The sequence below is a fragment of the Lithobates pipiens genome, unplaced genomic scaffold (assembly GCF_037356315.1).
Source record: "Lithobates pipiens isolate NorthernLeopardFrog02 unplaced genomic scaffold, aLitPip1_a1.2 Scaffold_18, whole genome shotgun sequence".
In the NCBI taxonomy this organism is placed as follows: Eukaryota; Metazoa; Chordata; class Amphibia; order Anura; family Ranidae; genus Lithobates; species Lithobates pipiens.
The window spans coordinates 355,210,432-355,234,824 of record NW_027507758.1 but is presented as its reverse complement, the minus strand read 5'-3'; the positions used below and the strand labels follow the sequence as shown (position 1 = coordinate 355,234,824).

Here is a 24,393-nt window from a genome sequence, read left to right as displayed (position 1 = left end):
GCGATTCTGCAATGATTTCCGGAAACTTAATGAAGTTTCCTGGTTTGATGCCTACCCCATGCCCCGGGTAGATGAGCTTATTGAGAGACTAGGCCCAGCCAGGTATATCACTACATTAGACCTTACCAAGGGGTATTGGCAAATCCCGTTGACTAAGGCTGCTAGAGAGAAAACTGCTTTTTCTACCCCAGAGGGGAGTTTTCAGTACAAAAGGATGCCTTTTGGATTGCAAACTGCTCCAGCCACGTTCCAGAGAACAATGGATAGGATTTTACGACCTCACCGGAAGTATGCCTCAGTGTACTTGGACGATATAGTCATTTTTAGCAAAGACTGGGAATCACATTTGCCCAAGGTTCAGGCAGTGCTGGACTCTCTTTGGAAGGAGGGGTTTACAATAAACCCTGAAAAATGTGCTTTGGGAATGGAGGAGGTGAAATACCTGGGTTATATCGTGGGTAGAGGGGTAGTGAAACCTCAGGTCAACAAGATAGAGGCTATACAGAATTGGCCCCGCCCCCTCACAAAAAATCAGGTACGTGCATTCCTGGGCATGGTGGGATACTACAGGAGGTTTGTACCCAACTTTGCCACGTTTAGCGGCTCCGTTGACCGATCTGACTAAGGGTCGGAAATCGGTCATGGTGGAGTGGAATGCAGACACTGAGAAGGCTTTTTTGGAGCTCAAGTCGACACTGTGCCAACACCCTGTCCTGGTAGCACCTTATTTTTCAAAAGAGTTTGTTGTCCAGACTGATGCTTCCGATGTAGGATTGGGAGCGGTGTTGTCATGGCGAGGAACACCCGATAGTCTTCCTCAGCAGGAAGTTAACACCAGCGGAGAAAAACTACACCATAATTGAATGAGAGTGTCTGGCCATTAAGTGGGCTCTGGAATCCCTCAGATATTACCTTTTGGGGAGGAAGTTTAGGCTGATTTCTGATCATGCCCCTTTAACATGGCTGAGACAAGGAAAAGGGACTAATGCCAGGGTTACTCGGTGGTTCCCGGCACTCCAGGAATTTAAGTTTGTAGTGGAGCATAGGCCCGGGAGACTGCATCAAAATGCAGATGCCCTCTCCCGAGTCCATTGCTTGAGCTCCACTGTTACCTCCACCTCCTTGGCGTTGGGGCACAGGGGGGATATGTACAGGACGCAGTGGCTGGGTCCTGGAAGGACGCTATGTTTCCCCTCTGTTTGGTTTGTGGTCCCTTTAAGGGAATAAAATTGATGAACCTACCTGTCAGAGGAAGTGTGTTTAAAAACAAGACAGGAAATGGTAGATGGGTGTGGAGGAGTGTAGAGGACATGGTGGATGGTGTTTGTTTTGGGTTGCAGCAACAGAAGTGGACAGCAGTGTCCTGCCTGGAAGCCTCCTGGCAGGGGAAGCTACCTGCCATAAAAGATCAAGTACTGTTTGATTGAGACAGCTATTCTGGACTTAGCAAGTCGGTGAGACTAAAAACCTTTTTCCTTTTTGTTTTTGGGCTGCTGTAAAGCTGTTTAAGTTTAATAAACCCCTTGTTGTGTGAAATGCCTGTGTCCTGCGATCTTGCTGGTCCCCCCCGAACATTACAATATATATATATATATATATATATATATATATATATATATATATATATATATATATATATATATATGTCTATATCCCAAATCCTGTCACTAACTAACCTTCCTGCCTAATCTAGCTCACTCTATCTCCGTCCACACACACTATACATGGCCGCTATGTAAGCAGCCTTATATAGTGTGGGGCATGGACTTAGTCCCCCTGAGCAATGATAGACCAAAGGCACCCTGCCTTTGGCCAATTATGGCTCTCTCAGCAGAGCACGCTGTGATTGGCCAAAGAATGCAGGTCAGGTGCATGCTTTTGCCAATCATCATACAGCAATGCACTGCGACCTCTGGGGGGGTGTTCCAAGGCTCTCAAATTTCACACGAACGCCCCATAATATTTGCTGTTCGGCAAACAGGCGAACACCCGATGTTCGAGTTGAACTTAGGTTTGACTCGAACATCGAGCTCATCCCTACCAAGAGATTTTACAGTCTTTTCATTTTTCTCTTAGATGTTACTTCTCCATCATCTCCCATGACCTTTTCAACATCTTCAAGCACAAGTACATCCACTGCTCTGCATTCTTTATCCTCTACCACCACTTCCTCAATTCCTTCTACCTTAATCACCATGGCCTCTACATTAACTCAGGCCGCGTACACACGCGCGGACTGTTCGCCCAACTTTGTCCGTCCAACAGTTTCGGCAAACAGTCCGCTCAAACTTAGCATGGACGGACATGGCCACACACGACGAACGAACAGTTTGCTGAAACCGTGCGCGATGACGTGAACGGCACGTACGACGGGACGAAAAATACGACGTCCTATACACTGCATTATAGCTTTCGGCGTGAAAATCCTTTCTGAGCATGCGTGCAACTTTGTTTGACGAACAAGCCTACACACGAGCGGACTGTTCGCTGAAACAAGGTTTCAGCGGACAGTTTTACAGAATTTCCGAAAAACCTTGTTCGTCCAACTGTCCGCTGAAACTGTCCGCTGAAAGCCCACACACGAGCGGACTGTCCGCCCAAACACTGTTCAGCGGACAAAGTTGGGCGAACAGTCCGCCCATGTGTACGCGGCCTGACTCAACTTCTGGCCCTAAAATGTCTACCACAGTATCCAGCTCACCATCCTTTTCCACAGGTAAATGGATTTAAATTATCTTGATTTATTAAACAATGTATTTGAAAGAGAAAATGTGATGGTTTTCAACATTTTGAATGTTTTCAAAAGTCTCTACCAAGTAACTATAGACCTGTTAGTTTAACTTATATAGTTGGGAAGATACTGGAGAGTTTAATAAAAGACCACATAGATAAGTTCTTGCTGGAAAAAATATTTTAAGCAACAGACAGAATGGGTTCACAAAAGACAGAAGTTGTCAAACAAATCTGATTTCTTTTTATGAAGTGGTAAGTAAAACCTTGGACAGAGGTTATGGCTCTGGACATGGTATACTTGGATTTTGCAAAAGCTTTTGATACAGTTCCCCACACATGGCAAAGTCTACAGGCTTGGAAATATCAGTTTCTAAATGCATAGAAAACTGGCTAAAAGACAGAATTCAGAGAGTAGTGGTTAATGATTCTTACTCTGAATGGTCTAAGGTTATCAGTGGTGTATCCTAAGGTTCATTGTTGGGACCCTTACTTTTTAAAATATTTATAAATGATGTAGGGTCTGGGATCAAAAGTACCATTTCAGTCTTTGCAGATGACACCACTGTCTAACTGGGTGACTATGTGGCAGATGAGGTTTATGTTAATAAAAGTTATGCACTTGGGGGCTAAGTATATGCATGCATCATACATACTAGGGGGAGTACAACTGGGGGAATCCATAGTGGAGAAGGATCTGGGGGTTTTGGTAGATCATAAGCGCAATAATAATATGCAATGCCAAGCTGTGGTTTCCAACGTCCTTTCTTGTATTAAGAGAGGTATGGACTCCAGAGATCGATATCATTTTGCCCCTATACAAATAATTAGTAAGACCTCATCTGGAATATGCAGTTCAGTTTTGGGCATCGGTTCTCAAAAAGAATATCGGGGAACTGGAGAAAGTGCAGAGAAGGGCAACCAAACTGATAAGAGGCATGGAGGAGCTCAGCTATGAGGAAAGATTAGAAGAACTGAATTTATTCTCTCAACATGTATAAATATATAAGGGGTCCATATAGTGAACTTGGTGTTGTTATTCACTTTATGGTCAACACAGAGGACAGGGGGGCACCCTTTAGGCCTAGAGGAAAAGAGGTTTAGTCTCCAAATACAGAAAGGTTTCTTCACAGTAAGAGCTATGAAAATGTGGAATAGACTCCTTCCTGAGGTGGTTCTGGCTAGCTCAGTAGTTTGCTTTAAGAAAGGCCTGGATTCTTTACTAATTGTACATAATGTAACTGGGTACTAACATTTATAGGTAAAGTTGATCCAGAGAATATCCGATTGCCTCTGGGGGATCAGAAAGGAATTTTTCCCTGCTGTAGCAAATTGGATCATGATTTTCTGGGGATTTTTACCTTCCTCTGGATCAACTGTGGGTATAGGATTGAGTATATGGGATTGTATGATATTATTATTATTTTTTTTGGATGGTTGAAGGGATTTACAGGATGCCCTACTTGAATCCAAAACAACAGGGGACAACTTGCTTCCTCTGTACAAAAGATCCTGGGCTGTTTCCTTCCTGTATATACACACAGTCCTTAGTGGATTTAGTAGCAAAAGTCCATTACAGAATAGGAGCAGCCCCTCTTGGAAATAGCACAAAACTTGATGCAGACTGCATGGAGAAGTGTATCCTCTCCTTGTGTAGAACTGTACCCAGCTACGTTGCATACAGGCACTATCAGCCCTCCTGGCTGCTCTGAAGATCTCCCAGGTTGGACTAGCCACCCTGTCAGGCCAATATGTCTGAGGATTGGCTAGGTTCCCCTAAGTATGCAGATAAACCCTCCTAGGCCTGTGCCCTCTAACTTTAAGAAGTTTCTCCAAACTTCCAGAATCAGCGGGAGGCACCAGAGACCTGCCTGTATGAGTCATCCAGCCTGACCTGCAAAAAACCCTGACCCAGATTTCACACCCACACTTTTCATGAGTCAAATTTACTTCACTACTAGTACACAACAGGGTGCTACATAAGGAAGCTCATCCATTAGTTCATCACCACCTACTTCTGCAACTAATGCTAATTTAAAATAAATTAGAACTGCAGCAGGTGAATAAAATTGTATTTGATTCTTAGGTAATAAAACCACCAACCCAATATTTAATAAATGTGTTACATATACATATATATATGTATAGACCATTTGCCACAGGTACCGCCGGAATAAACAACATCTCCTACTGCCACAGCTATCAGCTTAAGCACTGCTATTTATACTTCATCACACAGCAGAGAAGTTACTCCATCAGTGCAGACAACTGGTTTTAAAATCACTGCCATAAATACTAAGATAACAGGCTTAATACTGAAGCATTAAGTACATTTCCTCTAAAGCAGCCTTGCTCAACCTGGGTTCCATGGAACCCCAGGTTTCTTCTAGAGGTTTCTAGGGGGTTTCTTAAGCAGTGAGCAACTTCTGCCTCTTAGATCAGTAACCACTGACACCAATGATCTTTTTAGCTGTTTGTAAGGGGGGAATTCTTCCCAATGTCCACAAATGTAAGGAGCATCCTTCCCAGTGATGTTCACATGAATGTACTGTGAGCTGTAGATTATAAAATTATTAGAATTAGATATAAGTATGACAGGTGTTCTTTATGGAGAGATCTAGGGTCAAAAAGACCCCAAATCTCTACTTTACCTTTAAAAGCAAAAAATAAAATAAAAAGATGTTTTGCTTTAGAAAAAATATATTTACTTCCAGCCTGGACTGGAAGTGATATCATGACATCGCTCTGGTCCTCCAAGGTGATCAAAGTGGATCTACTCTTTGATCGCCTATGTGACCAGCCGGTGGTTCCTTTTGGGTACCTCTGGCCACTTCTGAAGGCATTCCAGCAGCTCATGAGCCACTTGCTTTTATGAGAAAGGCAGCCACCGGGGTGATGGCTGATATCTTCAGCCATCATCCGGGTAAACCACTTGCAAATCTCAATGTATATATACGTATTGTGGTCAGCAAGTGGTTAAAACTGTCCTGCAATTAGCTGATTTATACACAACTGTATCTGAGTGTTGGATATAAATTGGCCAGCAGGACACTGAAATAAACCAGATTGCTTCTGCTATGAAAGCAAAGCTACATTTAAAAGAAAATGTTAATTTCAAAGCCAAATATGTGCTGTCAAAGTATGCTGTTGCTGAGGCTGTCCATTAAAATTGTGTTGTTTTGTAACACTACCTACAACTTTAAAGAATCCGCCCAAGCCTTTTTTTTAAAGGGATCTGTAATTTTACCATGCCACTCTTGCTTTCGCATAAATAGATCCTCTCGCTCTAGTTTTTTATTTTTTTATTTGTTTATTTATTTGTTTTTTTGTATTAGTACATGTCCTCTACGGCAGTACCCAACTTCCAATGTCTTTTTTTCAAATTTTTATAATAGTTTGCTTGTTATTCCTAAAATGTTCAGAATCTACCAATAGGATTTACACCCCCAACTATAACATTCCCCTCCCAACCCCCACCCAATCCTCCAGCGAAGTTTGGAATCTTTTAACTTGTAATAGGATTTGTCAAACTTCCATCAAATTGAACCCAAGCAAAATCACTCATCAAAAGTATTTTTGTGAGCCTTATAGCGAAACTATGTCTAGAAAACCCTTGTGAGAATGGTGGTACCTGTGTGGAAGTGGCAGAAACAGAAAATGCCACCAGTGTCAGGCACTGTCTATGCCCCATCAGCCACAGAGGACCCTACTGTGCAGAAAAGAATGAATGTGAGTGACCAGTAGACATGTGCAGAGTAAAATATTTCGTTTCGGAATTTCGTTTTCGTCCGAAAACTTAATTTATTTAGTTACTCCCGAAATTCGTTTTTATTTATTTCATTTTTCGTTCAAAAATTGCATTCGTCCGAAAATCCACATGAATTACGGTCGAATCTGTCTTTGAAGGCTTATGGTGTCTGTCGAATGTATAAAGAAGATTCGACGGAGCTAGTATATAGCATACTTTAGAACCCTATTAAAGTCTATGGGACTCCAACGTTCAAAATCTAAAGTGCTAATTTTAAAGGCTAATTTGCAAGTTACTGTCCTAAAAAGTGTTTGGGGACCCGGGTCCTGCCCCAGGGGACATGTATCAATGCAAAAAAAAGTTTTAAAAACGGACATTTTTTCGGGAGCAGTTATTTTAATAATGATTAAAGTGAAACAATAAAAGTGTAATATTCCTTTAAATTTCGTAGGGGGGGGGGGGGGTTGTCTATAGTATGCCTGTGAAGGGGCGCATGTTTCTGGTGCTTAGAACTGTCCCTGCACAAAGTGTCATTTATGCAGGAAAAAAAGTCCTTTAAAATCACTCGCAGCTATTATGAATTGTCGGCTCCCGTAATACAGAGAACACTCATTGAAAGTCATTGATAAATAAATAAATAAATAAATTTAAAAAAAAGCGTGGGGGTCCCCCAAATTCAATTACCAGGCCCTTCAGGTCTGGTATGGATATTAAGGGGAACCCTGCCTCAAATTTAAGAAAAAATTTGACGTGGGGTTCCCCCTAAATATCCATAACCAGACCCTTCAGGTCTGGTATGGATATTAAGGGGAACCCCGCGTCAAATTTTAAAAAAAAATTGACGTGGGGTTCCCCCTAAAAATCCATACCAGACCCTTTATCCGAGCACGCAACCTGGCAGGCTGCAGGAAAAGAGGGGGGGACGAGAGAGCGGCCCCCCCTCCCTCCTGAATCGTACCAGGCCACATGCCCTCAACATTGGGAGGATGCTTTGGGGGTCTGCGACCCCTCAAAGCACCTTGTCCCCATGTTGATGAGGACAAGGGCCTCATCCCCACAACCCTGGCCGGTGGTTGTGGAGGTCTGCGGGCGGGGGGCTTATCAGAATCTGGAAGCCCCCTTTAACAAGGGGACCCCCAGATCCCGCCCCCCCCCCCCTGTTTGAAATGGTAAGGGGGTACAAAAGTACCCCTACCATTTCACAAAGAAAGTGTAAAAAATGGTTAAATAAAACAAACACACTTTTGAAAAATTCCTTTATTAAAAATAAAAAAATAAAAAAAAGATTCCAGCGGCGGTAATCCACTCTTGCTATCCAGCGACGGACGGTCATCTCTCCAGCGATGTCTCATCTCATCCAGCGCAGCGAATCCGTCCTTCTTCTGTCTTCGTGGAGGAGACACTGCAGGCATTCCGGCGGCTGACGTTTCTTATATACGGAGGGCGGGGCCACCCGTCACCTGACCCCGCCCCCCTCTGACGCAAGGGGAAACCTGGGGTTCCCTGTGACGTATGGGTGACCCAGCACCCCTCTGATGTAACGGAAACCTGCCTGTGTTACATCAGAGGGGTGCGGGGTCACCCATACGTCACAGGGAACCCCGGGTTTCCCCTTGCGTCAGAGGGGGGCGGGGTCAGGTGACGGGTGGCCCCGCCCTCCGTATATAAGAAACGTCAGCCGCCGGAATGCCTGCAGTGTCTCCTCCACGGAGACAGAAGAAGGACGGATTCGCTGCGCTGGATGAGATGAGACATCGCTGGAGAGATGACCGTCCGTCGCTGGATAGCAAGAGTGGATTACCGCCGCTGGAATCTTTTTTTTATTTTTTTATTTTTAATAAAGGAATTTTTCAAAAGTGTGTTTGTTTTATTTAACCATTTTTTACACTTTCTTTGTGAAATGGTAGGGGTACTTTTGTACCCCCTTACCATTTCAAACAGGGGGGGCGGGATCTGGGGGTCCCCTTGTTAAAGGGGGCTTCCAGATTCTGATAAGCCCCCCGCCCGCAGACCTCCACAACCACCGGCCAGGGTTGTGGGGATGAGGCCCTTGTCCTCATCAACATGGGGACAAGGTGCTTTGAGGGGTCACAGACCCCCAAAGCATCCTCCCAATGTTGAGGGCATGTGGCCTGGTACGGTTCAGGAGGGAGGGGGGGCCGCTCTCTCGTCCCCCCCTCTTTTCCTGTGGCCTGCCAGGTTGCGTGCTCGGATAAAGGGTCTGGTATGGATTTTTAGGGGGAACCCCACGTCAATTTTTTTTTTAATTTGACGCGGGGTTCCCCTTAATATCCATACCAGACCTGAAGGGTCTGGTTATGGATATTTAGGGGGAACCCCACGTCAAATTTTTTCTTAAATTTGAGGCAGGGTTCCCCTTAATATCCATACCAGACCTGAAGGGCCTGGTAATTGAATTTGGGGGACCCCCACGCTTTTTTTTTATTTATTTATTTATTTTTTTATCAATGACTTTCAATGAGTGTTCTCTGTATTACGGAGCCGACAATTCATAATAGCTGCGAGTGATTTTAAAGGACTTTTTTTCCTGCATAAATGACACTTTGTGCAGGGACAGTTCTAAGCACCAGAAACATGAGCCCCTTCACAGGCATACTATAGACAACCCCCCAGCTACGAAATTTAAAGGAATATTACACTTTAATTGTTTCACTTTAATCATTAAAATAACTGCTCCCGAAAAAACGGCCGTTTTTAAAACTTTTTTTTGCATTGATACATGTCCCCTGGGGCAGGACCCGGGTCCCCAAACACTTTTTAGGACAGTAACTTGCAGAATCTTTTCTCTCTGTCAAATCTTTTTTCTCTGTCGAATATTTTCTCTATATAATCTTGGACTAATAGAGGTAAGGTTAGGCACATTCGACCACAGGTTCTATAGACAGATTGTTATTGTCAGAGTCATGTCGAATCTCCTATTCTATATCGAACTGTTGTAACAATGAAAACGGAAATAAAGCATTTATTTATGTCGGATCTTTCGTTTTTCGGATTTTGTGCTTTCGTTATCGTTTGTCAAAACGAAAACGAAAATAGCTGAAATTCGGACGAAAATGCATTCGGACGAAAACGAATGCACATGTCTAGTGACCAGTTAACATACTATGAATCTGTCTACTTTATTTAGGTTTATGACTGATCATATTGTAACTTTATGCTAATAAACAAGTTGATGGGATCAAATTTCAATATTTTTTTAAGTAAATACATTTCTATTCGTTTTTTGACTTGGGTGAAATAAGGCTGAATACCAGATAAGTGATTGATCCATGCTTTGCCCAAAAATGCTGCTGTGTTTTTTTTTTTTTAATAATATAGTGTTACAGACTAATCATGAGCAATTAGGTATGATAACCAGTTTTTTTCTAAAGCATTAAAAAGGCAATGATATTCAGTAGTCTAAAACAACCAATCAGAGGTCAACTTTTAAGAGTTTAGTTATAACAGATTGCTGTCCGTTTTTGCACTCACTGAATTTGCAGTTGAGCACTAAATTTGCAATCATGTAGAACTAGTGTACAGATTTCTGTAGATCTCAGCAAGAAAGTTATTATTTTCTTACCATACATTACATACCTAGCCATGTTATTATTTTGTAGAGTCACTTTGTGTATTGTGTTACTTTGCACATATTTTTATTATTCCTAACCTTATCCTATACTAATAAATATCTGATTTCTATCTTCTAGTAAACAACACAGTTATCTACATTGTGATTGGCATTGTGATTGGAATATTTGTCATCAGCATTGTGTTTGCTGCTGCTTATTTCTACTTAAAGTCTAGGTATGTATTTTTCAAGCAAAATGTGGATATAAAGAGTCTACACACCCCTGTTAAAATGTCAGGTTTCTGTGATCAGAGACAAAAAAAAATTAGACAAAGATAAATAATTTCAGAATTTTTTCCACCTTTTAACGTGAGCTAGAAACTGTGCAACTCAATTGAAAAACAAACTCAAATCTTTTTTGGGGGGTAAAAATGAAAATAATATGGTTGCATAAGTGTGCACACCTTATTATAACTGGGGGTGTAGCTGTGTTCAGAATTAAGCAATCACATTCAACGGCCATCATTAAAAGTGCCTTAACCCCAAATAAAGTTCATCTCTTCAAGTAGGTCTTTCCTGACATTTTCTTAGACGCAGCCTACAGCAAAACCATGGTCCGCAGAGAGCTTCCAAAGCATCAGAGGGATCTCATTGTTAAAAGGTAACAGTCAAGAGAAAGATACAAAAGAATTTTCAAGGTATTAGATTTACCATGGAACACAGTGAAGACAGTCATCATCAAGTGGAGAAAATATGGCACAACAGTTATATTACCAAGAACTGGACGTCCCTCCAAAATTGATGAAAAGACCAAAAGAAAACTGGTCTGGGAGGCTGCCAAGAGGCCTACAACAACATTAAAGGACCTGCAGGAATATCTGGCAAGTACTGGCTGTGTGGTACATTTGACCAACAATCTCCCGTATTCTTCAAATGTCTGGGCTATGGGGTAGAGTGGCAAGACAGAAGCCCTTTCTTACAAAGAAAAACACCCAAGCCTGGCTAATCTTTGCAAAAACACATCTGAAGTCTCCCAAAAGCAGCCTGGCTAAATTTTACAAAAATACATCTGAAGTCTCCCAAAAGCATGTGGGAAAATGTGTTATGGTCTGATGAAACCAATGTTGAACTTTTTGCCCATAATTTCAAAAGATATGTTTGGTGAAAAAACAATGCTGCCCATCACCAAAAAGAACACCATATCCACAGTGAAGCATTGTGGTGGCAGTGTCATGCTTTGGGGCTGTTTTTCTCCAGCTGAAACAGGGGCCTTAGACAAGGTAGAGGGAATTATGGACAGTTACAAATACCAGTCAAAATTGGCACAAAACCTTTAGCCTTCTGCTAGAAAGCTGAACATGAAGAAGAACTTCATCTTTCAGCATGGCAATGACTCAAAGCATACATCTAAATCAACAAAGAAATGGCTTCCCCAGATGACGATTAAAGTTTTGGAATGGCCCAGCCAGAGCCCAGGCCTGAATCCAATTGAAAATCTGTGGGGTGATCTAAAGAGGCCTGTGCAGAGGAGATGCCCTCACAATCTGACAGATTTGTGTGGAGAGTGGGCAAATATTGCCAAGTCAGGATGTGCTATGCTGATAGACTCATAACCAAAAAGTGCTATAATAAAATCAAAAGGTGCTTCAACAAAATATTTGTTTAGCCACTTCCCACCCACTCGTTCTTGGACCACTTCATATGATGGCACCCTGGAACGGGCGCTCTCCTGCACCCATGGGGGCATGCAGTGTGGCGACCTCCTCGGACACATCGTGACCTCGATCTTGGTAAAGATCTTTACCCATGTGATCGGTTGTGTCCAATCACAGGTCACATGTAAACAAAGAAGTGCCATTTATCGGCTTTGTGAGCCGAGGAGAGCCGATCAGGGGTATCGCCTCACATGGCAGATGTATAAAGGTAATCAGGGAACTAATCATCAGTGCAATCCCAGAAGTCCTCATCAGTGCCCATCAGTGACACCAATCAGTGCCCATTAGTGATGCCAGTTAGTGCTGTCTTTCAGTGCCCATCAGTGTCTGCTCATCAGTGCTGCCCATAAATGCCCGTCCGTGCTGCCTATAAGTGCCACCCCTATCAGTGCCCACCAGTATCACCTATTAGTGCCTACCAGTGTCGCCAATCAGTGCCCATCAGTGTCGCTTATCAGTGCTCATCAGTGGCGCATATCAGTGCCACCTATCAGTGCCCATCAGTGTGGCACATTAGTGCCTCCCCATCAGTGCCATCTAATCAGTGTCCTTCAGTGCCACCTAATCAGCAGCCAACAGTGCAGCCTATCAGTGCCGCCTCAACAGCGCACATCAGTGAAGGAGACAGAAACTAAGAAAAACGTGGGGGTTTTTTTTTTTGCAAATTTTTGGTCTTTATTCTTCTATTTAGCAAAAAATAAAAAGCCCAGCAGTGATTAAATATCAACAAAAGAAAGCTCTATCTGTGTGAAAAAAAAATGTAAAAAAAATTTTATTTGGGTACAGTGTTGTATAACCGCGCAATTGTCATTCAAATTGTGAGAGCGCTGAAAGCTGAAAAGTGGCATTGGCAGGAAGGGGGTAAAAGTGCCCAGTAGGCAAGTGGTTAAGAGTTTGCACACTTAAGCAACCATGTTGTTTTATTTTTTTTATTTTTTCTTCTCCTCCACCTAAACGATTTCAGTTTGGTGTTCAACTGATTTCTACAGTTTATAGGTCACATTAAAGGTGGAAAAAGTTCTGAAATGATTTATCTTTGTCTCATTTTTTTACATGACAGAAATCTGACATTGTAAATATACACTATAATACCAAAAGTATTGTGACACCTGCCTTTACACGCATATGAACTTTAATGGCACCCCAGTCTAAGACCCCTTACACATTATTAGATTTTCTGCAGATTTTTGTCTTCAGATTTACCCAAACTATATAATATGAGCTCAAAACTTAAAAGTTTAAATTTGTATGCAATCAGACAGGCCCTTGCACTACATGGTTTTGGTAAATCTGAAGACTAAAATCTGCAGAAAAACTAGTGTGTATGGGGTCTAAAGCCTTGAACACACTATCAGATTATTGTACAAATTTTCATCAGTTTTTTTGTGAGGGTACTCACCATCAGCAAGAAGTGACGTAATGTGTTGAATGGTTTTGTATGTGTTCGATCATTTCTGAGCATGCCTAGTCTTGCTCTTCAGATTTTTTGGCAGAAAACTGTACTAATGAAAAGAAAATCAGACGTTGTGGTCACATCAGGCCCAAATTTTGGAGTCTGCACATCCAGTTTCTGTCTGACAAAAATTCATAATCGGCTGTCAAAAGTAGCATACTAACCATCAGAAAATTGTCAGATCGTTCATTGACCGTGTGTCTGGGCCTTTAGAATGCAGGGTTCAAAATTGAGTTGGCCCACCCTTTGGAACTATAAGGCCGCGTACACACGCGGGGACTGTTCGCCCAACTTTGTCCGTCAAACAGTTTCAGCAAACAGTCCGCTCAAAATTAGCATGGACGGACATGGCCACACACGACGAACGAACAGTTTGCTGAAACCGTGCGCGATGACGTGAACGGCACGTACGACGGGACGAAAAATACGACGTCCTATACACTGCATTATAACTTTCGGCGTGTAAATCCTTTCTGAGCATGCGCGGAACTTAGTTTGACGAACAAGCCTACACACGAGGGGACTGTTCGCTGAAACAAAGTTTCAGCGGACAGTTTTACGGAAATTCCGAAAAACCTTGTTCAGCGGACTGTTCGCTGAAACTGTCCACTGAAAGCCCACACACGAGCGGACTGTCCGCCGAAACACTGTTCAGCGTACAAAGTTGGGCGAACAGTCCCCGCGTGTGTACGCGGCCTAACAGCTTCAACTCTTCTGGGAAGGCTGTCCACAAGGTTTAGGAGTGTGTCTATGGGAACAGAACCACGGGTCCTGAATCATACCTTCATAAAGTTTTTGGGGGATGCCCGGGCCTCATATGTCATTTGGTAAAGTGGAATATCTGCATTAACTTTAACTACCCTCATCCACATCCCTAAAGATAGTCTAAGCCCTTGTACACACGGTCGGAGAATCCGTCGGAATGTGTCCTATCGGACCGTGTTGTCAGATAATCTGACTGTGTGTGGTATGCATCGGACTGATTCCGTCGGAATATCCGTCGGACCCAACTTTCCAACTTGTTGGAAATATTTTCCGACCAACTGGTTTGATCGGACATACTCCGATCATGTGTAGAGAATTTTGATCGGACCAAGTGCCACGCATGCTCAGATCAAATTCACGTTCTGAAAGATCGGATTTTTCGACAACTTAGTCCGACCGTGTGTATGCAACAGTTTCGGACAAGATCCGACCGGCAAAATCCGACGGATTTGGTTGGCAGAATGTCCGACCGTGTGTACAGGGGCTAAGAAACAGCTTCATGGCCTCATCCATCTCATCATCTTCCATAACACTGAGGAAAAATAAATGCGTCAGCAATAAATTCTGTAACCTGGGACCACAAGGGTCCTACCTTCATTTATTCCCACACCATATGAATAAAAGTGCCCATATTTATGACATATCGCAGAATCTTTTATGCATTTGGAACACATGTACAGGGGTATAATAAATTGATGTAAGTAATGTACCTGGATTATCCAATCCATTGATGCATTAACCATCAGTAGGTATGTGGCAAGCACCTCAGTCCACATATCATCCAACAACTCTGGTGCAACTGCAGTCAAACAGGTCCTAGTTCGGTCAACCAGATGTGAATACCCGAGACCCAGGGCAGCATAATATTTGGAAACCAGACCAACCGAGTCTGAATCCACCAAGATACTCCAATTTAGTATTGTGAAACTCCACAACCCCCCCTCCAAACTGGGCAGAGGCTGCATGGTGACATTGTAAATACTTGAAACACACATTTCCTAGCTAGCTGCTCAAAGGAAAAACATTCCCCCCTCTACAAATACCTTATGGACATATTTAATCCCATATTGGTCCCCTAAAGATGGATTACACCACAGAGGAGATCCAGAAAAAGACTTGTCACCATGTTACGGGAGCAGGTACGGAAAATCCTCCTGGATAGAGACTTCACCTCCCACCACCCTCCCGAACCTCTCCCCTAAATAGCATGTTAAGGAGAGCTTCATACAATGTGGCACCCACCACTTCAACTGTAGTTGTTGCATTTGGGGAAAAATCACCAACGGAGAAAAAGTAATTGAGAGGCAAATAGACCCACAAGTCGGGCATTGCCAACTCCCCCTAGCTCAGGGGTAATTTCAAAGTAGCCAAAGACATTCTGTAAGTAGGAGAGCCCCATACAAAATCCAATACAACAGAATCTATAGTCTGAAAAACTTGTTTCGGCACATACTGTGCCTTGAAAAAGTATTCATACCCCTTGAAATTCTCCCACATGTTACAACCAAAAACATAAATGTATTTTATTGGGATTTTATTTGATATACCAACATGAAGTGGCACATAATTGTGGAGTGGAAGGAAAATGATAAATGGTTTTACATTTTTTTTGAAAATAAATATGTGAAAAGTGTGGCGTGCATTTGTATTCAGCCCCCTTACTCTGATACCCCTAATTCTAATCTAGTGGAACCAATTGCCTTTAGAGATCATTTAATTAGTAAATAGAGTCCACCTGTTTGTAAGTTAATCTCAGTATAAATACAACAGTTCTGTGAAGCCCTCAGAGGATTGTTAGAGAACCTTCGTGAACAAATAGCATTATTAAGGTCAAGGAGCACACCAGACAGGTCAGGGATAAAGTTGAGGTGAAGTTTCAAGCAGGGTTAGGTTATAAAAAAATATCCCAAGCTTTGAACATCTCACGGAGCACTGTTCAATCCATAATCCAAAAATGGAAAGAATATGGCACAGCTGCAAACCTACCAAGACATGGCATCCACCCAAACTGACAGGCCAAGCAAGGAGAGCATTAATCAGAAAAGCAGCCAAGAGGCCAATGGTAATTCTGGAGGAGCTTCAGAGATCCACAGCTCAGGTGGGAGAATCTGTCCACAGGACAACTATTTGTCATGCACTCCACAAATCTGGCCTTTATGGAAGAGTGGCAAGAACAAAGCCATTGTTGGAAAAAAAGCCATAAGACGTCCTGTTTGCAGTTTGTGAGAAGCCATGTAGGGGAGACAGCAAGCGTGTGGAAGAAGGTGTTCTGGTCAGATGAGACCACAAGATTTTGGCCTAAAAGCAAATGTGTGGCAGAAACACTGCATATCACCCCGAACACACCATCCCCACAATGAAACATGGCGGTGGCAGCATCATGTTGTGGGGATGCTTTTCTTCAGCAGGGACAGGGAAGCTGGTCAGAGTTGATGGGAACATGGATGAAGCCAAATACAGGGAAATCTTAGAAGAAAACCTGTTATGCCCCATACACACTATCAGATTTTCTGCAGATTTTTTCCTTCAGGTTTACCAAAACCATGTAGTGCAAGGGCCTGCCTGATTGCATACACATTGGAACTCCTAAGGTTTGACCTCATATTATATGGTTTTGGTAAATCTGAAGGAAAAACTCAGCAGAAAAACTGATAGTGTGTATGGGGCTTTAGAGTCTGCAAAAGACTTGAGAATGGAGTTTCACCTTCCAGCAGGACAACGACCCTACACATACAGCCAGAGCTACAATGAAATGGTTTATATCAAACCATATTCATGTGTTAGAATGACCCATTCAAAGTCCAGACCTAAATCCAATTAAGAATCTGTAGCAAGACTTGAAAATTGCTGTTTGCAGATGCTCTCCATCCAATCTGACAGAGCTTGAGCTATTTTTCAAATAAGAGTAGGCAAAAATTTCACTCTCTTGATGTGCAAAGCTAGTAGAGGCATGCCCAAAAAGACTTGCAGCTGTAATTGCAGCAAAATGTGGTTCTGCAAAGTATTGACATGCCACACTTTTCAGATATTTATTTGTAAACACTTTTGAAAAACATTTACTTGCCCCATAAGACTGAGCGGAACAGTTTGCCACCTATGCACCTTCTCCCGAAACGCTTTCACCACCAGTGTCAAATTGTTTTCCAAAAATGTTGATACTGGCATCTGATCCTGTACCCCCATATAACGGAAGGGCGTAGACAGTGGGATAGGACAGTTTCCTGGGACATCCGACACATCGATGGGAAAGGGTTTTGACCCAGTTAATGAGGAACCTGAAATAGTCCCCAAACTCCTGGATTAATGCGAAAGTGGCTGACAGGGAGGACCCTCAATCTTAAATACAGGAGCATACCGCCCGCATAAAACAACACATGTTCCTCCATCTGACCAATACATAGGCCAGAGAAGAACTATCTGCTCTTAGTTTAGCGGCTATTGGCTCAATAGCCAGGACAAATAGAAGGGAGGATAGAGAGCATCAGGGTCCCCAGAGAACCCCCTTCTTACATCAGGGTCCCCAGAGAGTCCGCCCTTACATCAGGGTCCCCAGAGAGTCCACCCTTACATCAGGGTCCCCAGCGAGGCCCTGACCCCCCGTTACATCAGGGTCTCCAGAGAGCCTCCCCTTACATCAGGGTCCCCAAAGAGCCTCCCCCACTTACATCAGGGTCCCCAGAGAGCCTCCCCTTAAATCAGGGTCCCCAGAGAACCCCTCCTTACATCAGCGTCCAGGTCCCCAGAAAACCCCCTCCTTATATCAGGGTCCCCAGAGAACCGCCCTTACATAAGGGTCCCCAGAGAGCCCCCCTTACATCAGGGTCCCCAGCGAGCCCCTGACCCCCCATATATCGGGGTCCCCAGAGAGCCCCCCATACATCAGGGTCCCCGGAGAGCCCCCCTCCCATAGATTTTGGTCCTCCAACCCCCAGCACAGGGGGAGGTGGCGACCGGCAGCTCTATGGTGTCTATGGACTGCGGGATCTCCCTGGGGCTTGTAGTTCTCTTCCTGATTCTGTACAGTGGAGAGGGGAGGGCCCTCTGACCCGGGCAGCAGTCGGTAACAGTGTACAAACAGAGCAACTCACTTGTGCACTGGGCCCCAGAGAGCCCCCTCCATACATCAGGGTCCCCAGAGAGCCCCCATACATCAGGGTCCCCAGAGAGCCCCCCCCCATAGATCCTGTTCCCCAAAGAGCCTCCCATACATCGGGGTCCCCAGAGAGCCTCCCCCCATACATCAGGGTCCCCAGAGAACCCCCCCCATACATCAGGGTCCCCAGAGAGCCTCCACCCATACATCAGGGTCCCCAGAGAGCCCATTCCTTACATCAGGGTCCCCAGAGAGTCCCCCCATACATCAGGGTACCCAGAGAGCCCCCGACTCCCCTTTACATCAGAGTCTACAGAGAGCCTCCCCTTACATCAGGGTCCCCAAAGATCCTCCCCCACTTACATCAGGGTTCCCAGAGAGCCCCTCACCCCCCTTACATTGGGGTCTTCAGGGAGCCTCCCCTTACATCAGGGTCCTCAAAGAGCCTCCCCCACTTACATCAGGGTCCCCAGAGAGCCTCCCATGCATCAGGGTCCCAGAGAGCCCCCCATACATCTGGGCCCCCCAAGAGCCCCCCATACATCTGGGTCCCCCGAGAGCCCCCCATACATCAGGGTCCCCAGAGAGCCCCCCATACATCTGGGTCCCTAGAGAAACCCCCCAAACATCAGGGCTCCCTGACTTAAACCCCCCAGAGGTTCCCCTGTACCTGGCTGTCTGTGCACCTCCAACCCCTAGCACAGGGGGAGGTGGGAGGTGGCGATCGGCAGCTCTATGGTGCCTGTGGGACACGGGATCTCCCTGGGGCTTGTAGTTCTCTTTCTGATTCTGTTCAGTGGAGAGGGGAGGGGCCTCTGACCCAGGCAGCAGTCAGCAACAATGTACAAACAGAGCAACTCACTTGTACACTGAAGAGTGAATCTTGTAGCTGCCCGGGTCAGAGGCCCCTCCCCTCTCCACTGTATACACTCTGGAGGAAAAATACTAGCCCCAGGGAGCTGCTGCGAGCACCATAGAGCTGCCGATCGCCACCTCCCTTCTCCCCCCACTGCATCTCATTCCAAAACTAAAAGCCAGAGGTGCAGGGGGAAATTCTGTGTCTTGCCCCCCCCCCCCACAGCGGCAGAACAGCTCTGCCGCAACGTGACTGCCAGCAGCATTCCCTTAGATCCGACTAGCATCTCTTAGGAGCTTCTCACGGGCCCCCCTACTGGCCACGGGCCTGAATGGTCAGTCCGCCCCTGGGTCTGTGTATAGCAACCATACCTATGACAAAAATTTAGGTCCAAAACCATAGTGTTCAAATAGAAGGAATAGATAGGGCCACTCCACTGAGTCGAAGCCCTATTTGGTGTCCAGGGAAGCCACCACCCGTGCCCCAGAGTTGTTGTGTAGAGACTGTAAATTCACAAAAAGCCTTCTAATATTCATCTGAGCACATCTGCCTGGCATAAAGCCAGTTTGATCAGCATTAATGAGTTTAAGAATAAATGTCTGCAGTCTACCTGCCAGCATTTTGGCAAGAATATCAGTGTCAACATTCATCAGCAAGATCAGATGGTACGAGCCACATTCCTTAGGATCTTAACCACCCTTAGGTATCAAGACTACCAGAGCTTTTCTCACAGATGGCGGCAAGCTACCCTCCTCTCTCGCTAAGTTAAAGACCTGAAGTAACCTGGGGACCAACAAGTCACTAAATGTTCTATACCATTCCAAGGGCAAGCCTTCCAGTCTCAGAGATCCTCCTCAACATCCTCTAGCGTAATCTCTATCAACCATTTCCCGGTCATCAGACAGCCTGGGAATATCAAACATTGATAGATAGGTGGAGAGAGTGGCCTGACTCACAGTCGAATGGGATGTATATAATTCTGTATAGGATTGAACTAAAGCCTTCAAAATGTCCAACGAGTCCCTTGCTCCCCCCCCCCCCCCCCCACGTGGTAGGCAGATATCAGCCACATGTATGTGTATAAAGTCAGGTCATGCCAAATAGGCTAACAATAATTCATTCTTGTCCCCGAACTCAAAAATATGCTGCCGCTGAACCAGTATATTTTTGGTAGTATGTTCAGAAAAGACTGAGCGGTAATCATTGGTAACCTGCTGCCATTCCACCAATCTACTAAGTGTAGGTTCACGGACATATGCAGCTTCAGAAACAGAGACACACGTCTCCTTCAACATCATAGAGGCAAGTTGGTGTTTAACGTTTAGTACCTCAGACATGAACACCCCTCTCAAAGTGGCCTTAAAGACTTTCCATTGAAGTAGGCGTGATCCACTAACACCGTTCTCAACCCAATAATGTTGAATAGCTTTAACATCTTAACATGCTCCTCTTGCAACCTCCATACACCAATGATGGATACCTGGCTGGACACCCATAAGAAGATGTAATGCTATAGGTGAATAATCAGAGATTGTCCTTGGTAAATATTGGACTGGATCCACCAGTCTAAGTCCCGCCCCTTCAGCAAGTATGGTGTCAACTCTGGACAGCGACTTACGTGTTTCCGATTAGCAAGAATATTCTCTGATTTCTGGAGGCATATACCTCCAATACATTCTGAAACCCCAAAAATGGACAGCCATAGCACAAAGGGACAGGAGAGCATGAGGATCTCATTCTTCCTATCCAGAGATGGGTCCGCCACAGCATTAAAATCCCCCAGAATGAATATCTTCCCCCCAGCAAGCGACAAGGTTGCTTGGAGCATATCGTCCAAGTGAGTAAGAGAAAAAGGGGTAGAGGCAAACAAATGTTGACTATAGTTAAAGGGGCCATCCAGACCTTAATGACAAACCGACCATATGGGTCAGTTTAAACAGTTAATACAGAGATGGGCAGTGCCTTCGTCACCAAAGTTGACATAGGATGGTGGCATAGTAGGCCCCAGAAAAATGAGCCCTTTTTAAAGAAAGAATCCTGGAGCTCTGTAAATGTATCTCTTGCAAAAGAATGATATGCAGCTTATGCTTCTTCAAATAATCGAACACCAAAGAGTGTTTACATTTTGAGTTAGGTCCCTGAACTTTACAGGAGACCAGGCTCAAGATTAATGCCATAATGTATAATAGATTAAATTAGCACAGAGACAAATAAAGCCACAAGGTGCATATTCTACATACCAGAGCTCCAGGATTCCAACCATTACAAAGTAACACACTAACAGGTAGTACAAAGCCAGTGAGGTGAGAGAGCATAAATCAAGCACACATCTTCCCAGGGCCATGGAAAATAAACCTTTAACCCCCCCCCCCCCCGCACCCAGCCCCAAAACGCCAAGTGCTTCATACCCCTAATTTGAGATTTATGCATGGGGAATAGAGTGTATACCTTGTAGGGCTCTCTCAGGCCCAGACAGACCTGCAGTTCCAGTTCTTAATGTTTGTGAGTCCAGAAAAAAAAATGATACAAAAAAATATAAAAAGGGAAATGTCCAAAAAAATAAAAAACTTGGACAGTCTCTTATGAAGATAGAAGAGAACAAATCAGATCTCTGAGAGTCTCAAAAGAAAGCTAAATAAGCAGGAGCAGGGGCCAAAAAAGGAAGCAGGATCTGTGCAATCATGGGGTGAGGGATTGCCCCGGTCGGTGGAGCCCCAGCTGGAATACGATGGGCATGTTCAATGACAAATAAGCAAGTAAAATTGTCCATATTCTCCTTAAGTCACCTTTCAAGGCAATCCTCTGGGAGATTTCCCTCATCTCCCTATGGAAAGTCCACCAGTCTGATGTTATTCCTGCTCATGTGGTCTTCCATATTCACCATTTTTGCAGCGTATTCAGAGCAGGTCTTTCTAGAAATCTGAGCCACAGTTTCCAGGGGCCTAACAGTATCTTCCAGGGTACTGATATGCTGTTTGGCAGCTGCTGTGCACTCCCTTACTTTTTTGCACATCTAACTTCAGAAAGGAAAATTCCATCTTCTGCCCCTCTATGTGATCAGTCAGAGTGGATTGGCAGAGATGTATAGCAGACATTATCTGTTTAAGCAAGGGTTCAGGGTCCCCTTCTCCCTCCCTCTCACATCTCTCAGCCTGGGAGCACAGTTGGTCCAGGGATTTCCCCCTGACTTTAAACAATCCCTTTGTGGCAGCTAACTCACCCCATAGGACACATCTCCCCCATCCTCATCATTGTCCCGGCGTTGTTGTGTCTCCTCAGCTGCACGGTCGCCGGCGCTATTGTCTTGGGCAGAATGGTAGAAATCATAAGCATGGCTTAACAGAGTTAAAAATCCTTTGAAAGACAGTTAACATATGTTTACTTCAACTGTTGACCAGCGGCTAATAGGAAAGCAGAGGGACTGGCAGGAACACCAGGGATTTCACACAAAGGAAATATTACAAAGAGAACAGGATACTTTTTCATTCAAGTACATGGTACATCAGGCACATGTCAGGAATATGAAATGTTACTTTATACTTTAATTTCTGACTTTAATGCACTTTAGCCTCTGCTTCTGTTTTTAGGTTCAAATACTGTAGCATTTCAAATTCTCGTTACACAAGTACAATAAGTGATACGTTAACACAATACTGTATGCTTAACACAGCTTGTGCTTTGGATTAATTATTTTTCTTATAATTTTCTTGTATAGAATTAAGATGAAAGGAGTGTTTGACTCTTCTGATCCCTTTGAAACTGGAAGTGACACCTCATCAATTAGATCTATACATTTCCCCTATGTATTGTCAAATGTCTAACCAAATATGGCATTTGATAGGAATTTAAAAGATGAAGCCAACAGAAATAGGAACCTGTGAACCTATTTAAATTAGCAGATGGGAAGCAACAAGATATTGGATTACATCAGTCTGGCACTTCATTTGAACCAAAGAACAGAGCTAAAGCTAAACTGGGCACAAAAGAAGATATCAACATGTAGGTAAAGAACAAAGAGGCAGGAGCACAGAATCACCTTGCTTGAGGAAGATGATATAAAGATAAACTAAACAAGTTGATCAAACGGCTATATTTTAATCCATTCAAAACTATTTTCTGTCTGATTCTGTATGTTTTATTCCCCAAAATGTTTACACTTTTTCTTGCATATTTATGGCATGTAATATGTTGACTATAACCTGCCTAAATAAAACAATTATTGCACATTGGAATGCTTATTTGATGATTGTATTGCTTCACAAAGCAAGAAACAAGATAAAGAAAATATTTTCAGAAGATAATGGGCACACTAATAAATACATTCCTGAGAATAAGACGATATGTTAATGAGGAGAATAATAATTAGGTGATATGTTTTAGCAACATTTTTTGCAGTTACACCAAAAATGTGTATCCAAAAAAATAAATGATAATGTTAGAATCATTTTAAACATTGCATACAGATATTTTTTAAAGTGAGATTTTAAAACAAGTCACCATAGGCCGAGCTATGTTTATTTTTGAAGACTTCCCCATTCCTTACCCCACAGTTAAACTGCATTTAGATATCTGGAGGGAAATGGTTTTCACAGTGGCTTCCATACTATATCTTGTTGTTTTTTTCCAGAGGATAACCTTATGGTGGGATAGCTTGTCCACCTGTGAATAAACAGTGAATTCTAGATCAAGGAGCTTACTGTGTTTGCCTTTTTGGAAAATAAGAATAATAACCTTCCCATTTTTCTCCTTCATAATTTCTTTCACACTTCATCATATTTGTCTCACTAACCATCTATTATCACAAGGGGTGACCTGCTCTATATACAAAACATGTTTATAGAGGATTATTATCCAATCTATTTAATGGGTTAGAGCAATCCAAAAAAGAATCCAAAAAAATCCTTTTTCTTTTTCCTTTTATTAAGAAATGTTAATGTAATTTACCTTTTGTATTTGTGCTATGTATACTCTATATATTTTTATGTGTACTTAAAGTGGAGCTCAACCCAAAAGGGTAAGCTGAACTTGTTTTTTTCACCCCCCTCCACTGCCACATTTGGAACTTTGGGAGAGGGTACTCCGCCAATACTCTGCCAATACTCCGCCAATACTCTGCAACACCCGCCAATACTCTGCAACACCAGCTAATACTCTGCAATACCAGCTAATACTCTGAACTACCCTCCAATACTCTGCAGTACCCGCCAATACTCTGCAGTAAAATTCCAGCCAATACTCTGCAATATCCTGCCAATACCCTGCCATAAATTGCCATACTCGGAGATACCCTGCAATACCCAGCCATAGTCGGTGATACCCTGCAATACCCAGCCATAGACATCCCCCCCTCCTGCTGCCCTCCGGTGCTTCTACCGACTCGCCAATACGATCAAAGCCAGAATCTTTTTTATTTTTTTTATTTCAGGCTTTCCAGCCTAGAGGTGAGATGTAGGGTCTTATTG

The 24,393-nt window shown here is 43.7% G+C and overlaps 1 protein-coding gene across 1 annotated transcript in view; it reads left to right on the top strand.

Annotated features, from left to right (window-relative positions):
• Positions 1–24,005, top strand: part of LOC143986722 (uncharacterized) — a 79,773-nt gene extending 55,768 nt beyond the window's left edge. Inside the window, exons 26-27 of the mRNA XM_077485128.1 lie at positions 10,189–10,285; positions 22,647–24,005. Of these exons, the coding sequence (XP_077341254.1) occupies positions 10,189–10,285; positions 22,647–22,752 (203 nt within the window). The 3' untranslated portion in view covers positions 22,753–24,005. The remainder of the gene's footprint in view (positions 1–10,188; positions 10,286–22,646) is intronic.
• The last annotated feature ends 388 nt before the right edge of the window (positions 24,006–24,393 follow it).